At 48.7% G+C, this 17,500-nt stretch overlaps 4 protein-coding genes across 4 annotated transcripts in view; 3 read left to right on the top strand and 1 right to left on the bottom strand.

Moving 5' to 3' along the window:
• The first annotated feature begins 1,882 nt into the window (after positions 1 to 1,882).
• On the top strand, positions 1,883 to 2,524 carry LOC140929382 (uncharacterized protein F54H12.2-like). The gene has a single exon (XM_073379214.1). It carries the CDS (start codon positions 1,883 to 1,885, stop codon positions 2,522 to 2,524), a length of 642 nt encoding a protein of 213 aa, XP_073235315.1.
• Positions 2,525 to 3,653: 1,129 nt separating this feature from the next.
• Positions 3,654 to 4,367, top strand: LOC140929277 (uncharacterized). The gene has a single exon (XM_073379114.1). The coding sequence runs from the start codon at positions 3,654 to 3,656 to the stop codon at positions 4,365 to 4,367; it is 714 nt and encodes a 237-aa protein (XP_073235215.1).
• Positions 4,368 to 8,980: 4,613 nt separating this feature from the next.
• Positions 8,981 to 12,954, top strand: LOC140929152 (uncharacterized). Its single transcript, XM_073379048.1, has 2 exons — positions 8,981 to 10,316; positions 10,370 to 12,954. The coding sequence occupies exons 1-2, from the start codon at positions 8,981 to 8,983 to the stop codon at positions 12,952 to 12,954; spliced, it is 3,921 nt and encodes a 1,306-aa protein (XP_073235149.1).
• A 294-nt stretch (positions 12,955 to 13,248) lies between these two features.
• Positions 13,249 to 17,500, bottom strand: part of LOC140929071 (MAM domain-containing glycosylphosphatidylinositol anchor protein 1-like) — a 4,641-nt gene continuing 389 nt past the window's right edge. The window contains exons 2-5 of the mRNA XM_073378946.1: positions 14,728 to 14,862; positions 13,921 to 14,174; positions 13,733 to 13,823; positions 13,249 to 13,631 (exon numbers count right to left, since the gene is read on the bottom strand). Coding sequence (XP_073235047.1) covers positions 13,249 to 13,631; positions 13,733 to 13,823; positions 13,921 to 14,174; positions 14,728 to 14,862 — 863 coding nt within the window. The remainder of the gene's footprint in view (positions 13,632 to 13,732; positions 13,824 to 13,920; positions 14,175 to 14,727; positions 14,863 to 17,500) is intronic.

Below are 17,500 nucleotides of genomic sequence, written 5' to 3'. Positions count from 1 at the left end.
TCAGGCAACTATAATGAGACCACCAGTCCAGTGGGCAGTCAGAATCGGCAGTTTTACAATTGGGAAGGCGAGCAGTACATGGGGGTGATGCAGACCAGCCGAGCTTTTACGATCGTGACTCTGGATCATGTGGTATGGATGAGATTGTACATGGGCTTCGAATGGCAGATCAACAACCTGAATGCCTCCTTTGAAAAGATTGTGGGGACCCGTAAACGCACCGTCATGGTCTATTCGGATCTGGTGGAATCCACGGTGGTGGGCAGTGGCAAGTTTCCCCTGTTGCGGGAAGTGCAATTGTTGAGAACCGGCGATGGGGAAAGCACCGCGGAACCCCTGCACCATCAATGGATCAAAGTGCGAGGACAACAATTGGATATTTTAGAAGTGGAAATTGCCAGTACGAGTGGACCCCTAGCCATCTTACCCCCGGGCAAAACCTTGGTGACCATCGGTCTCAAACAGCTATAAAAAGCCACTCGCGCCACGCGAGGGACCAAACAACACCTCGACGTGACACCGACCCAATGCGAGGAGGTAGTTTAACGCGGTACCACACGCCCGTGCTCACCCCGCAAGAGGGCCGGGGGTTAGCCGAAGATTTGATCAAACTGGCGGGACCCATGGTCCTACAGCAAGCGCAAGCGGGACTGCGAGATATTCAACGAGGCAAGAGTGCCGCAGAGACGTGGGCGGATCGACGTGGACAACTCACCCGCGGGTTGAAACGGAAAGCCCCTGCCATGGCCTGGGCGGGCGGCAAACACCAAGCCAAAAAAACCTATAAAAGAGCGACTCAACGTATACGGGACATCTTTGGACGTTAAACATGGTACGTGTGGGTGGTTTTCTCAAAACGCAAAATCGCATTCGACGGCAACGCGCCCGTGGACGGTTCATCTCGCCGTACCAAGTCGGGGGCACGATCTTTGGCAAGTCCACCACGGCGCGCTATCCCTTGATGCATACCTCCTCTCGCCTGACGGACCCCCTCTACATGGAGAAGAGGATGCTTCGACAAGTTCGCCAGATGAAAGGGGGGGATCTCAGAAAGGTGTTATGGGCCAACCAAGCCAAAGCCAGGAGGCAACGTAGGCGAAAGGGTATAAAAAGGGGGGAACGTTGAACCCCAGGGACAGACCGCATCATGTCGCTCCAACTGTTTGACGTGCCCGATGTGGATTATCGGTACGAAGCCTCTCGGGAGGTGGAGTTTCAACCCGCTTTGACGGGCATCCAGCCCATCACGTTCTCCATTCCGGGCTCTGACGATTATTACGACACCGATTCCCTCCGGTTCAAAGTCAAAGTCCGTCTGACCAATCCAGCCGCGGGGTATACCGGCTTGGATGCAGGGCTGCTCATCTCCGATGGCAACGAATCGAGACATGTGTACTGCGTCAACAATTTTGGACACTCCATCTTTTGAGATATCACCCTGAGCATGAATGGGGTCCTCATGACGGAACAGAGCAACACCTACCATTACAGAGCCTACCTAGAAACCCTCTTGAACTACAACCGAGAAGAAGGTGCCACCAAGTTAGCCCCTCAAGGATGGGTCAATCAGCTGAATGTGGTGAATGTCATGGGAGCCACCGCCGCCAATTCGGATGTCCCTACAAACGCCAATTGGAGTGGGAATGCAGAATTGAGAACCTTGACGAGCCGATTGCTGACTGAACATTGGCACACCTTCCTCATCCGTCCCCATTTGGCACCCCTCAAGACAGGCAAATTGTTGGTCCCCAATATCCAGATGGACTTGGAACTCTTCCTCAACCCCAACACTGTCTACTTGCTAGGTACCCCCAACAAAGGCACCTTGGTGGCCAAGAAATTTCCAGCCATTCACCCAGAAGACATCAAAGTCACTTTGTTGATGAGAAAAGTGACCTTGAATGCCAGTGTCTATGTGAGACTGCAGAAAGAAAGACAGCTGGGCAAACAGATTGCCCGCTACCCCGTGGTGCGGAGCGAAATCCGTACCTTTTCCTTTGATGGACGAACCACCCAATGGGAACAAGACAATGTGTTTGTGGGTCGATTTCCTGACCGAGTGATGGTCGGGTTATTGCATTCAGATGCCTTCAATGGAAACCTACAACGCTACCCCTTTGCCTTTGAAAAGTTTGGGGTCACCCAAATACGTCAGACCTTGAATGGAGAAGAATACCCTTACAGAACCCTGCAACTGACTGGAGATCAAGCCTATGAAGATCTCCTGGGGTACGATCGATTTCTACAAGCCATGGGTGCCTACAATGAAGATAAGATTCCCCTCCTGCTGCCTGGAGATTGGGGACAAGGCAAGAACTGCACGTTGTTCCTGTTCAACAATGTGCCCAGTGGAAAAGCCGATGATCCTCAGTATCGTAACCCCCGTCAATCGGGCAATGTGCGACTGATCATTGATTTTGCAGCTGCGGTGGGTCACAACATCACCGTGTTGGTCTGGAGCGAGTATGAAAACATGTATGAGATCAATCATATGGGAGGTATAAAGTACAACATCAACGGCTGACATGGTATCAGAAGACAGAAGACACCGGGCATGGAGTTTGTGGCGCTCAGTGATAGGGTGCTACGCACGTTGGCCCTAGAAGATCCCACGTTGCGACGCGTGTTTCACGGGGTGTACCCCGCCGACCAGTTACCCCGTTCACCCCCCAAGAGTGTCCGTCAAGCCTACATTGTCAACACGGATCCAGCGGGAGAACCAGGACAACATTGGTTGGGCCTGTGGACGGAACAGAACAAGTGCGAGATCTTTGACAGTTATGGGTTACCCCTGCACGTGTACACCCACCCGGACCTGCACCAATGGTGGAGTCAATGGAAACACCTGATCCGCAGTGACCAGACGTTGCAAGCCCTGGATAGTCAGACCTGTGGCCATTATGCGTTATTTTTCCTGAAAGCCCGAGCCCAAGGCCAGTCCTATCAAGACTTTTTGGGGCAATGGAGTTGCGACAATTTAGTGTTGAATGATCAGAAAGTGGCCGAACAGTTGAAACGGGTGATTAAACAAGAAGTACAAGATGAAGTCGATGCCCGACCTGAAGGGGGGCAAAAGAATGTGAGCCGCCAGGCCTTTATGCTTTGTAATCCTTGTGAGTGTTGAATAAAAAAAACATCATAAAACGAGATGTGCTGTGAAAGAGTGGTCATTTGAACTCTCATCATGATTACGCGAGGGGATGTCCAGCGGGTGATGGACGCCTTCGTGATAGAAGAAACCTTGTATTGGTGGTTACACCCCATTGAACGGGTGAACACCGTCCAAGGGGTGGATGCCTGGGATGGGTATCATTGGTTGGTGGCCCGCCAACTGGCACAAGACCAGGACTGGGTCGCTCTCAAACAGTACATGGACACCATGAAAGAAACGCATTTAAGAGAGACGATGGAACACTTGATTCAGTTCGAATCGCCACGCCTCTACCGCGAGTATTGGACAGCATGCCCAGACAACGACGACGACGCGCTTCCTCCCGACGACCCCGTTTTCGTCAAAACGGGCGAGGCATCATGAGCGTGTTGGCCAAAGCGGCCAAAATCGGCTATAAATTGGGACGTAGCAAACGGTATAAACGCATGGGCGCGAAAGGAGCCACGGGTCATTACCGACGACTGCCTCGACCGTGGGAAGGATGATTCGACACCCCAGTAGTGTGATTATCGCGCGTCCGTCAGGCAGTGGTAAGAGCGAGTTCGTGGAACAATGGTTACGGGACCTCGACGTGTTTCAAGTCCCACCCAAGAAGATCGTCTATGCGTACGACCGATGGCAACCCCGGTTTGATCGTATGCAAAAAAAGGAGGGGATTCAATTTCATCGCGGGTTACCGGACCCCCGTCATTTAACCCAATGGTTTGGCCGGACGCGTGGTGGCGTGCTGGTGTTGGACGATCTGATGGAAGAAGGGGGACAGGACAAACGCGTGTTGGATTTGTTCACCAAAGATTCTCATCATCGCAACATCACCGTGTTGTATTTGACGCAAGATTTATTCCCACCGGGTAAATTTTCCAAGACCATTAATCGCAACGCGCATTACATTGTGGCCTTCAAGAATCCCCGGGATCAAACGGGTATACGGACCATTTTACTGCAAGCCTTTCCCGACCGATGGCGTCAAGTCTTGCGCCTATTTAAACGCATCACGTCCCGTCCCTTTGGCTATTTGATGTTGGATGTGCATCCGGCGTCGGATGATCGGTACCGCTTGTGGAGTCATTTAACGCGCCGAGAAGGCAAGGCGCAAGTCCATACCTTGCCCGTGGATGTCCCTGCCGTTCGAAAACGAACTGCAACGAGAACTCGCCCGGGTCCGTCGGCAAAGAGAAGGCGGACAACAACGTGATTTATCGGTCCGCATGGACACGCCGACTTTCTCGCCCGCTGGCGTGGGTTCACCCACTGCCCCTCCCCCAGATCTCAGTACCATGACGGACATGGTGGCGGAATTGACCCAACCCGTGGATCGAGCCCAATTGGATCAAGAGATTGAGGATTTTAATTTGACCTACCCGGTCAATGTGGACGATGCCCTGAATGCCTTTACGTTACCCCTCGTGGCAGGTACAGGCACTACCACCACGGCACCGCCACCGCCACCGCCACCACCACCACCCACGATCACCACCGCACCTACCACGACAGCCACCCAAACCCGTCCCACCACGTCCACCCGTACACGTCCCACGGCCACTACCACCACCAGCTCCAGACGACCCAGACCACGCCCTGTCACCACCGCCACGACCACCACGGCTCCCTCCCGCCCCTCCACCGCCCGACGCAGTGCTGGAGCAGGCACCAGGACCACCACTTCCACGGTGACGACCCCTACGGGCCGTCCCACCGTGGCCGCCAAACAACCGCGACGACGTCCCCGTGTGCCTTCTCCACCGTCCCCGGATTCTTCCCCTCCGTCGGAGGACGAGGATGAAGATGATGACGACGACGATCGACGGCGAGGCTTAAGGCGACGGTTGGATTTGTTGAATGAAGATGCGCAAGAACGGGCGCGAGGGAGACGCATTCGCAATATCACGCATACCAATACGGTGACTACCGTGTATGAAGAGGGAGGGCGACCGTCCGTGCGCCGCACCTCGACGCGAACCTCCAGCCCAAGTCCACCCCCTGTACCACCCCACCGAGGCCGTGGCCGTGGCCGAGCCCGTGGACGGGGTCGACGCCCGTGAAGATATAAAACCAGGAGCCTTCCTTCGACCGTCCCAAAACCATGTGTGGCCAATGTCGAAGCGGGATGGCCCCTCGACGCAAACGCAAACGCCCACAACGTCGGCGTAGGATGAAGGGTGGGATAGGACCGTTCCTAGTGGATTGGAAGAAAGGCATTGAGTTGTTGAAGGACAAGGAGATGTGGAAGATTCCTTCTAAAGCCGAAGAAAGGGCCGCCAAACAAATGGTGGCCAACTACAAACGTCAGTATCGTGCTAGTGGTAGCAAGGACTCGTATCGATCCTGGGCGAGAAAGAAGGGGTATACCAGAAAACCTGATTGCAGTTTGATGTGACATGTATAAAAAGAGGCTCGCCGTGGTCAGTTTTTAGAACTGTCATGGGACCCCAACGCAAACGCCGACGCACCACGACGCGGCGTCGCCGACCCGCCAAACGACCACGGTGTATGACCTATAGTCAAGTAGGGGGTGTCTCGCCTGGCCTGCCTATCGGGATTCTCAAAGCCGGCTATAAGGGCACTAAAGCCATCGGGGAGCATCAAACCAAACGTGCCATCAAAATTGCCGACAAACGCCGCCGAGACGTGGAATCCGGCAAACGGAAACGCTATGCGGGGGAATCGTTTAATTGTTCCATCATGTAATGAAAATGTATAAAAAGACCTTCGTGGGCCTGGACGGGTGTTAGTTGGACGATGGTCCGTGGACCCAATGGACGCCGACACCGTTATGTCCCCCGAAAACGACGCCGTCGACGTGGATTGCAACGTGGAGGCGTGCTCCCCATGCTGGCAGTGGCTCTCTCGCCTGGGGCGTTCAAGAAGAAACGTCGACGGACGCGTCCACGTTAGACGCGATCCAGTCCTCAAAAAACGAAAAAAAGCCGTGACGTTCACGTTGGAGTGGGACCCCCACTATGATTCATTGTTATGTCACCAGTGTCGCACTCATATGCAATGCTATTATCATGGCGAATTGTGTGGCAGGTGTGGAGCCCTGTTTACCATAAATAGACCTTGTTCGTTGCCTGAACTTAAGATTCATCATGGGGTGGCGCATGGAACGTCAAGCCCCGTTCTTGAAGAGCGTCTTACAAGAAGCCAATCAACATAAACGACAAGAATTGTTGCGGATGGCGAATGCGGATCAGATCAATGCCATCAGTGAATTGGTGATGAACACGCTCCGTGGCACGGTGCCCCGTTCTCGACATACCATCACGTTGCTCAAACCTCATGCCCAGAGTTTACGCGCCATGGCCAAACCCGCGCATTCGGTGAAACGACGGCGCGCTATCATGATGGCTCAAACAGGCGGTGCCCTCTGGCCTGAACTCTACCGATGTTATAAACGTTGCATGCGCTAGACAAGACACGTCAGTTGCATGATGGAACCCGAGATGGTGAGCACCACGGTGGACAACGCCCCTGCTTTTTTACAATTAAAAGAAAAGTACAAACAAGAATTGGTGGAAGATACTCGCTTGAGTAAAGCCGCGGATTTGGCGGCCAGACAACATGCGCTCCTGACCAGTGAGGTCCCGGATGCTTGGAAACGGCCTCAACTCAAAGCCGTGAGCCGTCAGTTACGCCATTGGACCAAAAAAGTGCGCCAACCCTTTGGAGCGCCAGCGGGGGGTGTGCGCGCTGCAGGGGCTACGACGCCCGGCGAGGATGATGATTTTGAGGCGGGGCCGATGCAAGCGTGGTTCACGCAATTGGTCAAAGCCACCCAGGGTATAAAACAAGGCTCCACGCCGGCAGGACCCAGAAAACCACCTGTCCCGCCTAAACCGAACATCACCCCCAGTGCTAAAAAGAAACTCAAGTTTACACCTCAAGTGAGCAGCGCGGAGTTGGCACACGAGTTGCCTTTTTCAGACACGCAGGGAGTAGAACCGTGGGATACCCCCCGTGAACGAGTGGAATCCATCAAGAAAGCGGTTGCGCGTGATATTCGTAAACGCACGACAGACTCTGCCAAAAAGAAAGCCGCCAGTATCGCCAAAAAGAAAGCCGCTGGGTTCGCCAAGAAAGCTTTGGATTGGAAATCGTGGAAAACCCCGTGATGGGACGGAGACGTCGTGTGACAGCTACTTCCCGTGCCCGACCGAGGCGACGACGACGACGATCGCAACGCGGGGGCAAGTTATTTGATGTGCAAAACCTCCTCAACAAGACGGGTATTGAATTTCATTGGCCCGGTTATCAGTATATGGGCCCTGGCACCCATTTGAAAAAACGTTTGGCCCGTGGGGATCCCGGCATCAACCGGTTAGACAGGATTGCGAAAGTGCATGACATGGACTATGACAAAGCCAAGACCTTGAAAGATAAATGGGTGGCGGATCGCAAGATGATTGCCAAGATTGATCAACTCCCTGGTAGTAAAACCCTGACGGAGCGTATTGTGAGACGCATTATGAAAACCAAACTGAGATTGGGCATGTAATTTAATGGAACACAGTCATTACAAGATGGATTAATCCAAAACACATGTTTTAATAAAACTCACATTGTTCTTACAGATATTGTTGCAATTGTTGTAAGGCGTTGGAACGTGTCGATTGGACAGGGTCCTCGTCAGATTCGGAGTCGGACCAGTCTAACGGCCACCACGGGAGGGGAAAGGGGCGCTCTAATTGCTCGTCCAAGTATTGCCAACGTTGACGCTGAATCGATTCCATGCGCTGCTGGTACTTTTTGGATTGCAAGGCTTTCCACCCCTCTTCGCCCAAGATTCGTTTTTTCTCGGCCTGGAGTTGTCGCCGCCGATCGTTGAGCCGTTGTTTGTAGGCCTCATACGTCCCCTCTTCTTTCATTTTCGCCATCCAGTTCTTTTGGGCCTGCGCGTTTCTCTTTTTCACCTCATTCCGCTGCTCTTCCGGCATGGCATAGTAGCGTTTCATCCCATACTCCACTTTTTTTTTTTTGAAGGCCTCGTACTCCCCATTGGCTTTCATGCGTGCCATGCGCTCGTGGTAGCGTCGACGGTTGAGGGCTTTCACTTTCTCGATCCCATTGACCGCCGCATATTGTCGCTGTCGATACCGTTTTTGTTGAAGCTTGTTTTTCTCGGGGTCCCGTTTTTTTCGGTGCGATACTGGCGTATCCATGGTTTAACTCTAGTAAACGGGAAGAACACACGTCCGCCAAGACCCGTAACTTTTGGAAGGGAGTCTCTGTTCTCTGTCGAGCCTGGGCACGACGGTCCCGTTGCTGTTGCACAATCTGTTCGCGGTGTTTGTGATAATAGTCTCGGTTCAGCAATCGTACATAGGCCGCGTTTTTCGTTCTGTAGCGCAGACAGGCCAGTCGGTTGAGTTCTCGGGCTCGGGCTTCCTGTTCGGGGGTCGGCGCTGGTTTAGGCGGTTTAGGCGGTTTCACTTTTTTCTGAGCCGCCCGCTTTTCCCGTTTCTGCTGCAACAATCTTTCCTTATTCCTGACGTACCATTCGTGTTTCAAGCGTTTCTGCTCTTCCGGATTTTTGTTGGGCATTCTCAAACGCAACTGACGTCTGTTCTGGTTGACAGACTTTATCTAAGGTTCAATCCGCCAATCACGGATCTCGGTCCAGTCTTAGAGGAGATGAAAGGAGTCTGTACCCATGGGGGGACCCCCCTTAATCTTCTTCCTGTCAATCAAACCCCCTCACCTGACTCTCACCTGAGCTGGGTCCACCAATCCCAGCGCAGGCGAGATCACGTGAGAAGGTCTATAAAAGTCCACGTCCAGCGCGGGAAAATTCAAATTGTTGCCGCTGTCATGGCGGAGGCGTATCCATTCAGTGATGATGACGAAGGGGATGCTCTATTGGATCGCGCCTATGATCGGTGGGAACAGTGGGGAGGGGCTGCCGCCCGTGGCCCCCTCTTTCAGTTTACTATGCAACCCATGGGTCGACGACGCCGCTGGCGTGATGTGGTGGAGCGGGCGCAATTCAATGCGCAATTACGACAATTGCGGGATCCTGTCGCTGGGGATAATATTGGGTTGGCTTTGACTGAAGCACTCCATCAAGCCATTGAAACAGAACTGGGCCGCGAGCAGCGACCTGCCCATCATTTTGTGAATTTTGCTATTACAGCGCATGGGTTCACGCATGCTTACCAAACAGCCAATTTTACCGTGGGGGAATTTTTACAACGTACGGCCCGTTTGGATGAAATGTTAGCCACCTTGGCCGGCAAGTTGAACAGCAATGAAGCCTTCAACCCTGATCGTGGGTTCCAAGTGGATGTGGTGTTTGTCTCTATGCCCGGCCCAGGAACAGGCCATTCTAAAAAACGCAATGTAGGACGTCTATGCCTGGATCGAGAAAACAAAAAAAAACGTTGTATCGTCACCATCCGAAACAGAGATGCTTTATGTTGTGCTCGCGCGATCGTCACCATGCGAGCCCACTGCCATAAAGATCAAGGCGTGGATGGGTTTCGCGATTGGGATAATCTCAAACGGGGGCGTCCTGTGCAGTTACGTCAAGCCCAGGCCCTCCATCAGCAAGCGGGGGTGGCTGAGGGTCCCTGTGGTTTACCCGAGTTGCGTCAATTTCAACAGGCGTTGGGGTCTCAATATCAACTCTTGGTGATGACCCGGATGAAACCGTTTTTTCTCATCTTTAAAGGCCCTGACGCGCCTCATCCAATCCGTTTATTGAAATCCAACGATCATTTTGATGGTTGTACGTCTTTTCCGGCGTTTGTGAATCGATCCTATTATTGCCTGGACTGTGAACGAGGGTTCAATACCAACGATCAGACCCATCACAGTTGTCAAGGGAAACGCTGCAAAGCGTGTGGTCGATTTGACTGTCCAGATTATGTGCGTAGCACCCGCCCTACGGACTATTGCCCCTTCTGTCATCGCAAGTTTTACGGCGAGCAATGCAAGCGTCATCATGTGGTCAGCAAGCAATGTCAATCCATTAAAACCTGTCTCAAGTGCCAGGCCCAGTACACGGTCGTCCCTAACCAACGTCACCAGTGTGGGTATGCCAAATGTCCCGTGTGTCACGAATGGGTGTCCATCCAATACCACAAGTGCTACATTCAACCCGTGGTCGAGAATGAGGAAGAGACTGAACCCACAGAGGAGGGGGGAGGTAGCATGGTGGCGCCACCCCTTCTCCCTTGTTTGTTTACGCCGATTTTGAAGCCATGCAGAATGCAGAAGGTGTGTTTGTGGCCAATTTGTTATGTTATTCGTCTAGTGAAGAAACGACCATTCATGTGTTGGACGGAGAGGACTGTGCCCTCCAATTTTTGCGCGATTTGGATGATCTCACGGACCTCCCAGACAGCGAGAGTGAGCGGGAGATTCTCGTGGTGTTTCATAACTTGAAAGGGTTTGACGGCATGTTTATTCTGCATGAACTGTACCAGCAACAACGCGAGGTGGTGGATCAACTGACGGTGGGTGCTAAAGTGTTGTCCTTCAGGAGTGGACCCCTCAAATTCATTGACTCGTTGTGTTTCTTGCCCATGCCATTGGCCTCGTTTCCCAGCACCTTCAATTTGACCGAATTAAAGAAGGGCTTCTTTCCGCATTTGTTTAATACCCCGGATCATCAACAGTATGTGGGCCGCATCCCCGATTTGGAATTTTACGATCCTGAGGGCATGATGGCCAAAAAGAAAGACGAACTGACGCGTTGGCATGCGGAGCAAGTCCGTCGTAACGTGCGTTTTGATTTCCAGCAAGACATGATCGAGTATTGTAAATCGGATGTGGCGCTGTTGAAAGCGGGATGTGAAGCTTTCCAACAAGAATTTGAACAGCAGGCTGGCTTCAATCCCATGGCCAAATGTATCACCATCGCCAGTGCCTGCAATCTCTATTGGCGCAAGCACCATTTGACCCCTGACACCATTGCCGTCGAACCGCTCAGGGGATGGCGAGGCGCCCAAGTCAATCAATCCCTCAAGGCCCTACAATGGTTGTACTACCAAGAACACCTTATTCCTAAAGAGGGGGCTAGTGCCGATCGCATTCGTCATGTCCGGAATGGGGGTGAGCAGTTTGTCCGGACCCTTGTGAACAGTTATTTCGTCGATGGCTATGATCCTCTGACCCGCACTGTTTACGAATTTCATGGGTGTCTCTATCATGGCTGTCCCACTTGTTATCCCATGAGAAACGCCAAACATTATGCCACACCAGATCGAACCGTGGAGGAACTGTATCAAGCCACGCTCTCCAAACGCCTGGCCCTGCTCCGAGCAGGTTACACCGTCATCGAAATGTGGGAGTGTGACTGGGACAAGTTGGTGGCCACGGATGAAGCTGTCCAACGTTTCCTGACGTCGTTTGATTTGGTGGCACCCTTGGAACCCCGTGACGCCTTTTTTGGGGGTCGCACTGGTGCGGTGGCCCTGCACGCTGTGGCTGAAGAGGGGGAGGAAATACGTTATGTGGATGTGACCTCCCTGTACCCATGGGTGAATAAGAACTGCCCTTACCCTATCGGTCATCCCAAGATCATCACCCAACCTGTCGACCAGTCCCTGGCGTCCTATTTTGGTGTGGCTACGGTGGATATTCTGCCTCCCGCTGGTCTATTCCACCCTGTCTTGCCTGTACGCTGTGGCCAAAAGCTCACCTTTCCTCTCTGCCGTGCCTGTGTCCAGACAGAGCAAGCCCAACCCATGTTGACCCGAACCCAGTATTGCCCTCATTCGGACGCCGATCGCACGCTACGTGGGACCTGGTGTACGCCTGAGCTGGTCAAAGCCGTGGAAAAGGGGTACACCTTGATCAAGATCCATGAAGTCTGGCATTTTCCCCCTGAGCAACGCCAAACAGGTCTTTTCGCTGATTACGTGAACACTTGGCTCAAACTCAAACAAGAATCCGCGGGGTGGCCCAGTTGGTGCCAGACCCTCGAACAAAAACGCGAGTACATTCTTCGCTACCAGGAACGGGAAGGGATCCGACTGGACATTGCCAGCATTGCCAAAAACCGTGGTCGCAAGGCCACGGCCAAACTCATGTTGAATAGTTTCTGGGGCAAGTTTGGCGAGCGAATCAACAAACCTACCACCGTCACCGTTCAAAACCCCACCCATTTGTTCAGCCTCGTTTCTGATGCAGCTCTTGATCTCAGTACGCTCCGCCTCTGTACCGACGATATTTTGGAGGCTGTTTACACCAGTGTCCAAGACAATGCCGTGAAAGGCACCAAGACCAACATCTTTGTGGCGGCGTTCACCACGTGTCATGCTCGACTCAAGCTCTACGAGTCCCTGGACACTCTCCAGCAGCAAGTGCTTTACTATGATACCGACAGTGTAGTGTACAAGTGGCGTCCCGGTCAACCCAGTATTGCCACTGGGGATTTTTTGGGGGATATGACGGATGAATTGGATGGGGACGTCATCACCGAGTTCGTTTCGGGGGGCGCCAAGAATTATGGGTACACGACCCGTGGAGGTAAAGTGGTGTGCAAGGTCCGCGGTTTCACCTTGAATGTCCGGGGGTCGGCCATTCTTAATTTTCATACCATGAAAGAGAACATTCTCTCGGAATTAGACTCGCCTCAGGACACTCGCCGAAATTTGAACATTGTCAACCCCTATCATTTCACACGGGATTTGGAAAAGAAACACATTCAAGTGGTTCCGCACGTGAAGCAGTATGGGTTGGTGTTTGACAAGCGCGTCCTCCAGGTGGCTACCCGATCCAGCTATCCCTATGGCTACGAGAGGATTGGGAACGAATTGGATCTTCTATTAGATTTGTAAAACAATGGGCGTGACGTCACTAGGACCTCACACACGTCCCGGATGTCATTTAGGGCACAGTCGAGATTTGTATTAAAAAAATGATGTGGACCTTAATACAGTGTGTGTGTTTTTTTTTTATGGACTTCAGGGGAAAGCGAGGGGACTGGGGCTTCGTTTTTGAGTGTCCCATTTGTACCCAGGTTCTACGCGGTCCTTTAAAACTATGCCAAGTATGCGGATCCACCTCTTGGGTGGGTCACGTGATTTTTATGCCCAAATATGGGAGCTTTGACGTCAGTCAAGTCACATGGGCTAAATACTCGATGCTGATTGGTCGAGAAAATTTCTGCTGCGCTGTGATTGGTCGGGACCTATTGGAGACTCCTTCACTACTGGTAGTTTTTCTCCTCGGTTCAGAAGCAACAACTTTTTGTAATGTGGCTGATATGCCCTTGAGGAAAAGAAGAAGTCTTGAGGGAAGCAACTGAGGTCGTCTAATGAAAGCTCTTGGGTGACGCTTTTTGCGCAATGGACAGTGTTTGCTGGGTACACAAAGTACATCACATCGGTTGAAATGTTTCTTGTTTGAAGAGCATGCACTGTAAACTGATAGACCCATCCACTGTGAGCTGGAATTCTGTCGAATTTGAAGTCTGTAGCATCTTCTTTTATGAAGGCAAACAACGACTGGGTAACTGAAAAAAGGGGAAATGACACAAATGCCGTTTAAAATGACTTTTATGAGTTTCTTTAAGTACTATTTCAAGAATGCAGTGATAAATTCTCATGTCCATACCAAGTCGTTCACAGGAACTATTTCTGAATGCGATGTTATCTATGGCTACGTCACTTGAATAGGAAATGCCCGTTACTCCTTCCACTATAATCTATAAAAGAGTAAACCCTTAAAGTTACAATAGAAGGGAAGACAAATCACAATTAGGTTATAGTCCGCTTTGTTGCTTCTTCAGTCAGATGGATTACCTGGAAGGGAGCCGAGGAATTGAGGAATATAACAGCTTCGAGCCATTGATTGGGGTGATTGCCTGTTTTAATCCATTCCACTGTTTCATTGCTGTTTGTTTTCATGTAGATTATCAAGCTTCCCATGGAACTTCCATACATATGATACATGAATGACATGCACTTTGCACCTTGCATAACAGGACTTAAAAGCCTAACGCTGTCACCATGTTGCCGCGGAAACGATGCTTCAAGATATGCGTACTTTCCATTTCCTATAGATTTGAAATAAAAAAGAAACAAAACTTAGTTAGCACTTCGATTTCTTCAAATCAATTGCGCTTAGCTATTTTTTTAGAATACCAAGTAATCGCAATACAACAATTCCACGATTTTTAAAGTGTGCAAGCGAACTGAAATCACGAGAGAGTAAAGTACAGCTCCTAAAAACCTCTAATTTCATTGGTTCTCCATAACACGCAGTTCCATTGCTTTAGGGATAGAGTCATTGTTATATCTCTATGTCTATTGTTTTCACTGCCAATCCTGTGAGGCCTTGTAAAGAGCTGCGTGGCGCCCAGGAAAACACTGACGGTTGCTTTTAAGTTACGGTAGTGAAAGGTATGGTGATTTGGTTTTATTTCTTTCAGCATAATAGCTGCACGCTTTGTTGTTCAATTTTGCTGTAGAAAATGGTTCTTAATTACTGTAGTTCAATGAAATGAGACACTGTTTAATATAACTATCTTAAATACACTGAGAGTGCCTGAAAATTCAAATAAACGTTAGGTACTGATAAGGAGTCGATATAAAATAAAGAGTTAATACCTGAAACATCAGAAAGAGGTCCTGTTCTCCTGCTTGGTGTTTGCCCTGACTTTAAAGTCCAGTTAAACGTCGATTTCTCAGAGTTTTCATTTGTCCATGCGCAAAACGTGGAGTCGTCAAAATCGCAGTTTAGTACTTGGTAAAGCAAATAAAAACAAAAATTAACCCCCCAAAAATGTGAATACAAATAATAATAATAATAATAATAATAATAATAATAAGGATTTCTATAGCGCTATATCCGTAGGCTCATGGAGCTTTACAACTGAATATTTTGAACCGAAAATTTTGTAGATTAAAAAATTTACATCAATAATAAAACACAAATGTATAAATTTCTTACCTAAAAATTAAAATTAAAAGGAAAGATTAAAAATTAAAATTCTTATCGCAATATTTACAATATATACATTACTCTAACGGAACTTTTATAAAAATGTTTTTTTGAATAAGAAAGTCTTAACAGAAGTTTTAAATTTTGAAATCTCATTATGATTACGTATGGGTTCTGGCAGTGAGTTCCAAATTGTAGGTTCTGCAGATGAGAATGATCTAAAGCCATATTTCTTCAATTTTTCTGATGGTATTGTCAGGAGTCTACAAGAAGATTGTAAGCTTCTTGATGGTTTGTAGGGTTGCAATATTTCTGTTATATAGGAAGGTGCTAAACCATGTAAGGCTTTAAATGTTAACAGAAGCATCTTGTATTTGATACAGCTGTACATGGGAAGCAAGTGTAACTGTTTGAGAATTGGCATGATATGATCATGTTTCCTGGAACGAGTTACAAGGCGTGCAGCACAGTTTTGGACAGCTTGTAGACGATTAATCAGTGGTTGAGGAAGGCCTTTGAGTATTGAATTACAGCTATCTAATTTAGAGGAAATAAAAGCATGAACTAAGATTTCAGTGTCTTTTTGTGACAGACTGTTTCTTATTTTAGCTATATTCCTAAGTTGAAGAAAACAAGTTTTACATATTTTAGTGACGTGTTCGACAAGAGTCATTTCCTGATCGAAGACGACTCCGATTATGTAAACAAGCTGATACAAACTGCTTTATGTTTATCCAAAATCAAGTAATTTTTAATTTAATTTTTTTGTCTGTTTTATCCAATTTTGTGGGATAAGTTGGGTTCCACTTATTACAGAACCAATGACAGTGTAAAATGTTTTTAAGGCAATGCAGTGCGACTACTTGGAAGAAGATTATTCAGTTACAACGTTTTTTAAAAACAAAAGTTTCTCAAGCTTTTTTGCAAGCGGACCAATAAAATTTCAGGTTCAACTATGCAACCGTTGAAAACTTTTAACCCGTTTGAACTTATCTGACCTCTCAGGAAACAGCCCTCAAATTCATGAATATTATTGGTCCGTTTGCAAACAAACTTAACAATGTCTTGTTTTTTAAAAAACGTTGTGATTGGATAATCTCCTTCCAAGTGCCCCGGCTCGAGTAGTTGCAGTGTAAACAGCACCTCAAAGTTTCAAAAACACGCTTCTGCTTCAAACATTGGATGTTTTGATTGGTCCTGCATTGATATGAGACCAATCAAACTTACAACAAGTAGTGGAAACCATGTAAAAACATGTCAAAAAAATTGTAGCGTCCGTAGCGGCAGGGCGATCCTCAAAGTACTACAAAAGGGAGTGCAAGGATCATTCTGACATCGCTATGTTTTCAGCATAATGTAAGTAGTCAGGGTTATAATTGGTTTATGACTCAGAGAGGAAAGGGATAAGCATTAAAAATATCTTTATCTTCTTCCTTAATTCCTTTTAGCCAATAAATCCAATGATCTTCTTTTCTGGATTAAACTTGGTCAAATGGCAGACCTTTTTATGTTACTCTCTTTATAACCATCATTTTGGTATTAAAGTGAGAGTCACTACAACAATAGAAATAACACTGAAAACAATCTTGATACATAATCGTTGTATGTAATCTCTTAATGATCAGGAGAAAAAAAAGGTCTCTCGCTTTTTTCTGCTACTATAAAATATATTTTGGGCCGATATTCTCGGGATCTCAAAAAGCACTAATTCTAATAGATACAAAGACGGAACATAGGAAAGAGTCATAAAACATAATGGATCATGGAGAACTCCCTCGACTTTTTGTGATATCGGAAAAATTAGGAAGGTAAAGACGTGCATTTCAAATAGCTTTTGCAAGTGCACTGTTTCCTTAAAAAGCTTTATAAGTGAAGAATTGGCTTTTAATTTTATATAGGCTGTCATGGAAAATATCAGTGAAAAATATCTGCGAAATCTTTTTAATGTGAAAGATGCTGTTCCTGAGGGGCTACGCACGCGTGTGGTCTATAAATTTTCGTGTGCAAGTTGTAATGCTTGTTATGTTGGTGAAACCAGCTGACACTTCTCCACACGAGTGCGCGAGCACTTACTTTCAGACAGGTCTTCGAACGTTTTTAAACATCTGCAGAGTTCAGAGTTTTGTAGAGCGTCCTGCACACCGGATTGCTTCGAGATCCTGGACTCTGCAGCCACTAAGTACCAGGTGAAGCTTAAGGAATCCATGTTTTTAAAATGAGAAAAGCCCGATATCAACCAGCAGGTGAAACACATTAACTGGACTCTCGCCCTGTAAGGAACTAAGCGTCACTCATTTAATTTTGTTTTAGTACGCAATATTGACAACGCAATGTAACGAACTTTGTAAGATCGCACGCGCTTTAAATTCAACGGCGATTTCAAAATATGTAACACTGAAGATGACGGATGTACTGTCGAAACATGTCTGGAAAATTAAA

Source organism: Porites lutea, chromosome 1 (genome assembly GCF_958299795.1).
Source record: "Porites lutea chromosome 1, jaPorLute2.1, whole genome shotgun sequence".
Classification (NCBI taxonomy): Eukaryota; Metazoa; Cnidaria; class Anthozoa; order Scleractinia; family Poritidae; genus Porites; species Porites lutea.
Note: the sequence above shows the minus strand (reverse complement) of the source record. Positions and strands in the feature narration are given on the sequence as shown.

Bases quoted from the DNA above. Each gene is read 5' to 3' on its own strand.
- LOC140929382 (XM_073379214.1), top strand. From the start codon at position 1,883: ATGAGAAAAGTGACCTTGAATGCCAGTGTCTATGTGAGACTGCAGAAA.
- LOC140929277 (XM_073379114.1), top strand. From the start codon at position 3,654: ATGATTCGACACCCCAGTAGTGTGATTATCGCGCGTCCGTCAGGCAGT.
- LOC140929152 (XM_073379048.1), top strand. From the start codon at position 8,981: ATGGCGGAGGCGTATCCATTCAGTGATGATGACGAAGGGGATGCTCTA. The intron at 10,317-10,369 runs GTAGCATGGTGG...CCGATTTTGAAG, and splicing joins ACCCACAGAGGAGGGGGGAG to CCATGCAGAATGCAGAAGGT.